Source organism: Gallinula chloropus, assembly GCF_964237585.1.
Source record: "Gallinula chloropus genome assembly, chromosome: 6".
Lineage (NCBI taxonomy): Eukaryota > Metazoa > Chordata > Aves > Gruiformes > Rallidae > Gallinula > Gallinula chloropus.
The window spans coordinates 4155362-4165577 of record NC_140091.1 but is presented as its reverse complement, the minus strand read 5'-3'; the positions used below and the strand labels follow the sequence as shown (position 1 = coordinate 4165577).

At 46.5% G+C, this 10216-nt stretch overlaps 1 protein-coding gene across 1 annotated transcript; it reads right to left on the bottom strand.

Annotated features, from left to right (window-relative positions):
* Positions 1-6594: 6594 nt before the first annotated feature.
* JUN (Jun proto-oncogene, AP-1 transcription factor subunit) lies at positions 6595-8656 on the bottom strand. The gene has a single exon (XM_084266426.1). It carries the CDS (start codon positions 8211-8213, stop codon positions 7269-7271), a length of 945 nt encoding a protein of 314 aa, XP_084122552.1. The 5' UTR covers positions 8214-8656; the 3' UTR covers positions 6595-7268.
* Positions 8657-10216: the final 1560 nt, after the last annotated feature.

Sequence of the window (10216 nt, the reverse complement as noted above, 5' to 3'; positions counted from 1 at the left end):
CAGTCAGTATTTTGAGAATAAATTGGTCAACTTTATTGTCTTGCAAAATTACACAGAAGCAAAATCTGTGAGGAGTTGTGAGGCTTAGTAAGGGGCACTTCCCTAAATATGCTAAGTTTAGGTGGTTTGGGGACTGCAGAAGTGGGAAATAAAATTCAGAAGTCTCTAACCAAGCAATGTATTAAAAGCAGAGATAAATCTGCATGGCAAAAAGTGGTACTGAAAAATAATGTAGTGGAAAATTAGAGAAAGATGTGCTGCAGTGCTATACTGGAAAGGTACTGGTTAGAAATCTTTGCTTCAAAGAAGGAGGAACCTGGGAAAAGACAACTAAGTTCTGATTACCTTCCATCATTTGAAGAAGGAAACTTTGTTGTTAACTTTTCAAGGGTTAGCTTTGCTCAGTAACCTTGTGGCAAACTAACTATAAACACTTGTACTGTCAGTCCTGGAGTCATGTAATCTTGCATATAAAAGCACTTTATTAACTAATTAGAATATGTATCTTTCAAAAAAAACACCCACCTTTATCCAGCTCAGTCAGGGAGCAGGGAGAATGGACAATCTGTACCATAGTAAAACCAAACAAAAAAACTTAGAGATGGATTTTGCAGTGAGAATTTGGGTTCTTTCTCTCCCCTTCAGGTATTTGGAGCAGACAGTTGGTGATTATTTAGCATGATAAAGATCATATCTTGACTGGGGCCCTGAGACACCACTGAAGGGTTCATAGTGAGTCTTGTTTTTAATGACTTCTTGTGAAGAGTTTGGAACAGGTAATGTTTGGGGATACATCAGTGTGTTTATGGAGAAAAAAGAGAGTACATTATGTGTATGATGCAGTAGAGTAAAACTGCATATGGACATTTGTTCATCACAAGTATGTGTTGGATGTTTGCAGACCCTTTCTGTTTAGTAAAAAGAAGTTTCTGCTGATTCTAATCAGGTAATCGTTGGACCACAGTGTCATCGTATCTGACCAGAGGCTCCTAAGTTTAAAAAGCAGGCTGTTGAGGCATGGGCACTTCCAATTAGCAATTTTCCTAAATCACCCTTTGAAGATGTGTTTTCCTGTTAACCATAAGGAGAACCAGTGATGCCTCCTAACCTAGATACCATAGTTAGCTGTCAGAAGTTAAACTGAATAAATCCTGAGCTATGTCTTTAAACTGTTATGGTTTCATTTAAAAAGGACGTGCCTGACTTCTCAAGGTGAAAATAAAACAACCAGACTTGCAAAGTGAGTAGAGCAGCTCACGGTTTTACTACTGCTAAAAGTTCTAAAATTACTTTTGGACACAAATGAAAATGAACCTTTCGCAGTTGCCTAGGTGCTTTTGGTTTGTGGTCACACAGAGGTCAGCAATCCAGTTTGAGAATTGCATCACTTGAGGTAGGTAGACTCCAATTTTGGTAGTGCTAGGCCTTGCTTTTAAACCTACCAGTAAATCATGCAGCAGAGATTCAGAACTTAACTTACCTTTTCAATGTAAGTGCTAGGTGAATGGCTTTGTGAGTTTGGATAGCAACGTTCACGGGGTTATGCCTGCATTGTGCATGTCTTCATGACTTATTATCTGAGACATAGAAGCCATGATAACAGCAGACATCTAAAAGCCATGGCTGCTAATTCATCTTTGTGGCTGAGAATTCAGAAAAATAGCTACAAATGCTCAGTTCTGAAGCCTTAGTGTCCTCTGAAATAATTGTGGTTATTCTGTTATTAAGATGATGCAGGGTCTCCCTACTTAGTGCAGTGACTATTTCAGGGACGCTGTTAAAATGATGATTTTTTTTAATTTTAAAGCATATTTGCATGATAGTGTGTTTCCTCAGAAGACTTTTCTGGCTGCTACACCATCTGAGCAAAGGCTCCTGTTGCAGGCATCTGTGCAGCTTATTCCGGGACTGTTGGCTTTTTAGCTCCATCTGCTGGAATTGTGTCCCCTTTCCCACATCTTTGGTGTTACGCTGCCAGGTTTCAGAGGAATTGGTTTGGATTTAAAAGAGAGTAAGAAACAATGGTCAGAGTTCAGAGGAATTTCTAGTAAGTTGCTGGTCCTTTTGTTTAAGGAATCATCCTAAAGATTGCTTGGGGAATACAAGGCTGAAAACACAAAGTAATTGTGAGACTGAGGAAAAGTAATATTAGTTCTTCCTCCACTTTTGTTTACAGTTAGTTTCTAGGTATTTTATAGAGATTTGGATGAATCAGGTCAGTCATAACTTATTAAGCTCTGTATGAGATTTCAAAAATAGGTTACTCACTGTACTGATTTTTCTGAATTAGGTTTTTGTTTTGTTTTCCCCAATGTCTGTTGTTACTCTATAACTAAGAAAATTAGCATTGCTTTCAATATTTAATTAAGTTTTAAAAAAAGCCATTCTTCCCCATTGTAACTGGGTTTCTAGTGTTTCAGAATATTTAAGGACAGAAGGGACTGTGATGAACATCTAATTTGATTTGTGTAGTTCCATTGTTCCTTAACAAAAACGAACTGCAAAGAATAATGTGCAAAATTGGAAAAGAGGGCCCTGCTGTGCAAAACCACTCTAAAACTGTTTAAGTAATCAGAGGCTTTCACGGTAAATTATGTGATGACTTTCTACAAATGTTCTTTGTAAGAAGCACCATTCTCTGTTCAGAGGATATATTATAATATTCACATCAACAGTAATGTATACGTGTAGAATTAGGATTGCCACCAGTCCTTGGGTGCAGACACCGGTGTTGGCAGTGTGTGTAATTGTAAAGAACAAGCCCTTCTCTGCAACAATTACTTTCTCAAAGAGCAAACCACCTACATTTTGAATTCCTTTTGTTTACTTGGAAGGCTAGGAGTACCTCCTTCCTTCTCCTGGTCCCTAAGGTAATGCTAGATGCTACTACGGTATATTCTCTTTCATAAAGGGCCTGTGTATATGGTAATTTCAAATATTAATTCCTTGCTGTCCATCTGCCTCTTAGCAATATTTTGTGTTTGCTTTTGTTTGCAACTTTTTTTTTTCTACACAGCAAACTTTGCCTGAACTGGTTTTAGTTTCTTGATGTGGGTAACTCTGTGCTGTTACACCTGAGTCTTGGGAACAGGGATAGAGAGGAAGAGATGCAGAAAACACTATGCTTGATGTTAAAGATAAGTTTTGGGTTTGGGGTTTGTTTTCAGTTCTGCCTTGGACTTCTCATGGACACAGTACACCACACTCCGTGGTGTGCTCCATAGATGCCCAAGCTTGTTCCAGCCTGAGCTGGTCTATCTGCCTCTGCAGCCTATTCAATAACACAGCCCAAGCTAATAACCCCAGAGCCTTGGTCAGGGTTGGTCACTGAGGCAGAGCACAGTGTGCATGCAGCTCTATAATTTCCAATTTTGCAGCCAGTTCAGGCTCCACACTCCACTGTGCAGTGTCCATATGCACTGTGTGATACCAGATAAATGATTTGTCTGCTGTACAGTAGCCTGGGTGTCTGTGAGTTAGAGTCTTTGCTTCCTGCACAGTTCTGGGGATAAGATCATTAATGCCTATGCAGCACTGTACTTCATTGAAAGACCTACTTACTTTTCAGAAACTAACTATTATAGTGGATTTCTTAGGCTTCTGTGTGGGACAAAACATTTTCCACACAGGTTTGGAAGGATATTGTCTGCATTTCTTGTCAGCTTCCTATAAAATGGAAAGATAGCTAAGGTGCCTCTTGGTTGCTAGACTTGGTTGTTAAATGGGTATGTGGTGCCTTAGGCTTGTATTTAAAGTGACATATTTTGAGATCAGTATTTTTTAGACCTACAGAGAAGTAGGCAATTCAAGGATAGAGACTCTATTAGTAACTACTACTATGTTTTAGGATTGACACTGACTGGTAATGTAACTCTTTCCCACTGTAGAATAAGTTAGATTGTTGCTGTTATTTCTGTAACAAGTACTTTGGATTTAAAATTATTCAGTGAGTAATCATGGTCAAAGTCCCCTTGCAGTTCACTTCTGTTCATGGGATTGAAGTGTGAGGGGTTTGTTGGTTTTATTACAGACCCGAATTCTAATTAATATTTCTCTGTCCCAAACATGTTGTTCTGATCAGAGGCTCTTTGCCTAGGCATTTCTGTGTAGCCTGCCCTGTTTGAAACCCTGCCTTTTTCTGACTTCACTTCCTGAATCCGTTGACAACACTCACAGCCAAACAAAATACATGTTCACAATGCTGTTATTTGCAAAATATTCCCTTGTGAGTACAGCTGGGGCAACAAAAAGAGAGTTTCTCTCCGAATCTCAAAGAGAACTGGCTATTCCTTGTAGAAGTAAGGCAGATAATGCATCAGGTAGTTTTAATCTCAGCAGTTAAGTGTTAAAACTTTGCATCTCACCATGTACAAATGCATGCACATCTTTCATTACAGTGTGTATTGATATTACAGTGTGTATTGATCCCTGAGTGATCGAGTAATATACTGAGTGCTGGATTTTAATCTATGCCAAACTGAATCAGATAGTAACAGGCTCGGAGCCCACCACACTGCTTACAAAACAGATGGAGGTAGAAGGAATATAAACTTACTTTGCCTGGTTTAGGCCTGATCCTCAAATGAGGTGTGGGACCAAAGAATGGGTCCATCTAAATCACCCCTCTTCTTCTGAAACTGCATTACTGGCACTAAAAAACATCTTGCTTGGTGGTGGATTCCCTGACTGGACGCCAGTACCTCCAGAGCTGGACCAAGTCAGGTAATTCGTGTCACAGAAACCAACCATCAGGCGATGCCCACTTAACGAGCAGTGGTTATTACTGAGTAACTTTTTTTTGCCTGTGCTACAGAATGTTGTATTTGAGAGAGAAAACACATAACTGCAGTGCTAAATGTCTGTGTGTGCGTATTAGGATAGGGTGGAGCAGACTGTCACTCAGCTGTATTTAATTAACATAGTATTTTATATAATGTATTTATTTTTTACGTAATTAGGTGATTAAGCAAAATGCTTGCTAGTAACATCTATTCCATAACCCAGCACTGTTGAGAGTTAAACATGCACCTTTGCATGTAATTAATCTCCTTGCCCTGCTTATTTTGCTAGTTGGCACTTGCTAAATCCCTGTAAAACCACACCCAGCAGTGCTGTGTATTATCCCTCTGCTGTCTATTCCTACATATGGTCAAAATCAACTTACCTTCCGGGTTGCTGACATCAGCAAAATGTACTCTTGGCAAACTACAGTATCCTCCTAGTAACCCTTTGTTTGGTTGGTGTTATTACAATTGTATTCCTCTGACAGCAGCAAACACTGTCTAAACAGTGCCTACCTTGACACTGAGATTATAATGTGGAAGGAGGTTACCATATTATAATATTTAAAACATTAAAACAACCCCTCAGTGTGATAAAATGCATATAATGGGGCAGGGGAAGTTAGAGGAAAGATACCTCTATGCTTCCTGTAAGGAACTGACCCACAGTAGTTGCAAGTTTCAGGTTATCATTTTGATAACAGTAAAGGGGTGTGTGTATCTATCTATCTCAAATTATCTAGTCGCCTTGTGAAGTGACCTTAAACAAGGCTGTCACTTCAATTAAAATTATGTTTATTCCTATTTTAAGAAAAAAAAAACATTATTTTTAAGAGTGCCTGCTCAAAAAATGTTATCATTCACAAGTAATGAATTTCTGATAGTTTCTGGTTCTCTTTTGATAGCATTTACTTCCTCCTAGATGTTTGGCTCTAAACAACAAGCAGGAAAAACATCTGCTCTCCCTTCAAATATGTGCATATTAAACTGAGTGAATTGGGTAATGTTGAAAATCCTGGTATAATAATTGTTCCCCCCACCCCCCCTGAGTCCAATAGCATGTTTTTAAGGTACCTATTTATATTGTGCTAAAAACCAAGATTATTTTACCAAAAAATGTTAGAAGTGCCAGAGAAGTTGCTGAAAACAAGCAACAGGAGCTGCTGTTTTTTATCAGGTTGCTCTTGCAGTTTCCCACTAGGTTTAGTTGTCCCAGCTTTTGTATTGCTAAAGTTTAGAACCCATAAAAACATCCAGAAGGGAAAGGATTTCAAGATAGGGAAGGGATTATAAAGTTATTTTCCTGTTGACAGCAGCATTGTCAAATGTCAACAAATAAGGATTATCCACCTAAGAATAAAGGTGAATATTTCTATTTTTTGTCTATGCTTTTTTTTTTTAAATACCATCACCTGCCTTCCCTTTTGGTGGCATTAATTTAATAAAAACCCACATCTGATCAAGTAGCCAGTTGCTCCAGTTATAGAACAGTTTCATACCCTGGTTTCCTATCACTCTACATTCCCCCCACCCCCCCAATCCTTAAAGTCTGCTGTACAAATTGGGCCACTAGACATAGGCAGGCAAGCAACCCAGTCAGGTTGCAATTGGGAGCTACAACTTCAGGTCAACTCAAAAAGTTGTTTAAGTTTGGTTATGAGGATCTAGCATCTCCCTCTCCTCCTCACACATGCTCCAGGACATGCCTGCAGTTACTGAGCAAGTCCAACATAATCCCTACCCTTTAAGAATTCAACATAAAGGGCATTTTCCCAACTCAGGTGCTAGCAAAAAAAAAAGTATGAGGGGGAAATGCATTTTAATTATTTTATTTTTTAAATATAATAGAACCTTCTAGAATTTTTCCAGAAACAGAAACATTAAAAAATTATACTTTATTACAAATGGTAAACTCAGAGTGCTAAAAAAAAAAAAGCCTCTTATTTACAAACAATACTGGGCAGTGCCCAAATAAACAACATAAAAATAACTTACAAAGTCATGAAGTAGTTTATTGACATTAATCAACTTTCATAAAATAAAATAAAAAAGATATGTACATACACAATTTACTTGAAGGCAGGCAGAATAGTTCTTTTTTGTTTATCAGCCTCCCACAAACCTCCCTCCCACTTTTTTTTTTTTCTTAAGTAATACTACATAAAGCAATCTACAGTTTCTATTGCAGTTTAACCTTTAATACTGAATGATCATCGAATGTTAGGTCCATGCAGGTCTTGGTCAATGTTAAACGAAGATCTGACATCTCATCTGAGCAGGGACAGCACTTCTCGGAGCGGTGCTGGCTGCTTTCACCACTACCTCGAGCTGAAGGCTCGCCAGTCTTTCCACACATGCGCTTTGCAGAGCACAGGCAGGACTCAGCCTTTCAGCTCTTCCCATTAGCTTTATGCATCTGCCACTTTTGGTTGGGGTTTTTTTTTCAGTTATACCACAATATCACAGTTCTCATTTAAGACAGTCTCTTCAAAACGTTTGCAACTGTTGTGTTAGCATTAGCTGGCACCCGCTGTTGACATGGTTCATGACCTTCTGCTTAAGCTGTGCAACCTGTTCTCTGAGCATGTTGGCAGTGGATGCCAGCTCTGAGTTCTGGGCTTTCAAAGTTTTCACTTTTTCTTCCAACCTGGCAATCCTTTCCAACTTCCTTTTCCGGCATTTGGATGCCGCAATTCTGTTTCTCATGCGTTTTCTCTCGGCTTTGATTCTCTCCTGTGACTCCATGTCAATAGGGGACAGAGGAGGAGTTTCCCCTGGCATTTCAGGGACAGTCTGAGGCTCTTCCTTCAAAGCCTGAAGCCTGGGATGCTGCACCGGCATCTGGGGGTTTATGTGATGCTGAGGTGCATAGCCCATGTTGTTCGCGTTGTAGTTCGGTGCGGAGTTGAGCGCGTTGGGGTTGAAGTTGCTGAGATTGGCGTACACCGGGGGCTCGCTGTGCAAATTCGTATTGAAACTACTGTTGCCGGCCATCGAGGACACAGGTGCCATACCGCTGTTAACAGGTTGAGCGGCGGAGGTAACGCTGGGCATGGTGTTCTGGTTGTGCAGTTCCGCCAGGGCTCTCACAAAGCCTTCCGCGAACCCCTCTTGCTCATCGGTAACGTTTTTGGGGCAAAGGAACTGCGTCGGGGTCGGCGTGGTGGTTATTAACCCGTTGCTGGACTGGATGATGAGCCGCTCCAGTTCAGGCGAGGCCAGTTTCAGGAGTCCCACGTCAGGGGAGGTGAGGATGTCGGCGTTCTTGTTCCTCAGGTGCGGCTTCAGGTTGCTGGATGGGTCGGACAGGTTGAGCGTCATGTTCTGCTTCAGCACTTTGGCGTTATTATATCCATACCCGCCGCTCTCCGGCGGCACGAAGCTGGCGTTCAGGGCATCCTCGTAGAAAGTAGGCTCCATCTTTGCACTCATAGAACAGAGTCCGCGGAGTGGCGCCGGGAGCTGCGGCAGCGCGGAGAAGCTGCCCGGCCGCCGCTTGCGCCCCGCTCCGCGCGGCCACCCCAACCCTCCCGGCCGCGCAGGGAGGGGAGAAGGAGAAAGCAGAGCCTTACTTCTCGCCGGAGCGCGGAGGGTCCTCCCAGCGCGGGCCGAGCCCGCGGTCCCTGGCGCCGCCGCGCTGAAAGTCCGCCCGGCCTGGCGGGGAGGCGCGGGGTTTCGGTGGGGCGCCTCGCCGCCCTCCTCCTCCTCCTGCTGCTGCTGCTGGTGGTGCTGCGGGGCCGGGACGCCGCTCCGCCGCCACAAGTTGCTGCGAGTGTTTTTCCCCGCCTTCCCGCGCGCCCTCCCCGGCTCGGCGCCGCTGCGCTGTGTGCCTGCTCCGCTCGCCTCCACCCGGCGGCCGGAGTCGCGCTGCCGCCTGCCCCGCGCTCTGAGCCCGCTCCCGGCGTGGAGCCCTTCACTTATCAGCGACCGGGAGCCCGCTAAAAATAGCCCATGATGTCACCCTGCGGGCTCCCCATTGGCTGCCGCCGCCTCTCCCGGGGGAGGCGGGCCGTTGGCCCGGCCCGGTGCATATCAGCCGGTCGCCATGGCCACCCCGCCCCTAGAAGCTTCTCAGTGCCGGCGCGGGGCCTTGTGGGATGAGGTAATGCTGGCGGTGGCTCGGGGCATTGTGGGCTGACGTATTGTTTTTGAATATCTGGTTACCGCGTCCAGAGCGCGAGCGGGGTTGGCCGCCGGCGGCGCCTCCTTAACGGCCACGTACCAACCGCCCGCCGAGGGGTGGGGGCGCCGCGCAGCCCCCCCACTCCCCTCCCCACGCCACCCCGGCCCTCGCCCGCAAGCCGTCGCCTCTCCCTGTTTGTCTTCGTACCCATTAACTTGTTCTTCGCCCCGTCCCCCGCGGTGGACTGGAGGTGGGCCGCGGACTGCCATACGTCGGCGGGTTTTGGCCTGTGTCCCCCCCCCCACCCCCCCCAAGTCGACCCGCTCTCCTCCCCCCCCCGTCCTCCGCCGGTGGTACAGCCCTTCAGGTGGCGCTCCGGGGGAGGCTTCACGTGATTTCCCCTCCTCGCCGCCGTCCCGCCGCCCGTGCGGCTTCCAGGCAGGGACGGGGGTGGTGCTCTGGCCGTGCCGGCCGCGCGCGGGGCCAGGGCGGGCACCAACCGCCGCGGGGCGGCCCCCGCCCACGCGCCTGCGGCGCTCCCCGCCGAGGACGCGCCCGCCCCGCCGAGGGGCCCAGCGCTTCCCCGCCCCTCCCCGCCGGCCGGGCGTGCCTGGGGCTGGCGGCGGCCGGGGACTCGCCCGCTTTCGACCCGAGGCCGGCGGCTCTCGGGAGAGCCCCGCCGTGCGGGAAGGGAGTCTCGGCTCCCGGAGCGCCGCCAACGCCGTGCGAAGGACGCTCCGTGTGGCCCTCCTGATGGGCGGTGGGCTCTGTGGGCCACCCCCCCGCCGCCTCCCCAGCCCAGAGCCCAGCGGGAGCTGTGCGAGGCGTCCGAGGCCGCCCGATCGCTGTGGCGGTGTAGGCAGGGGCACGGCTCTGCCGCTGCAGCGGGCGGGAACGTCGATTCCCGGTCTCAAAAAAAGTGCGGGAAGAACTGAGGGGGAACTAAAACCCGCCAGGGAAAAGCCTGGTTCCACATGGGCTTCCTGAAGCTCGTTCTCCAAGGGGAGGGGACAGAGGCGGCCTAATTTTAGCAAGAGTGCCCTAATATTACTGTGGAAGTACAGGTTAGTCGGGAGGGAAGGCGAAGGCTGGGGTGGAAGGATCCTAGTGGAGGAGAAAAGTCTGTTGGGACATGTTCGCCTCAGAGTGACAGACGGGCGATCTCGGGTTCACCCCGTGACTGCCCCGCGCGGAGCGTGGCGTGCATCGGAGCAGTACACCTCTGATAAAAGGGTGTGCCCTCCTGCCCGGATTCTTCTTGCCTACCTTCCCCCTCCTCATCTCGCCCCACGCACACCCTTCTCCCTGGGAG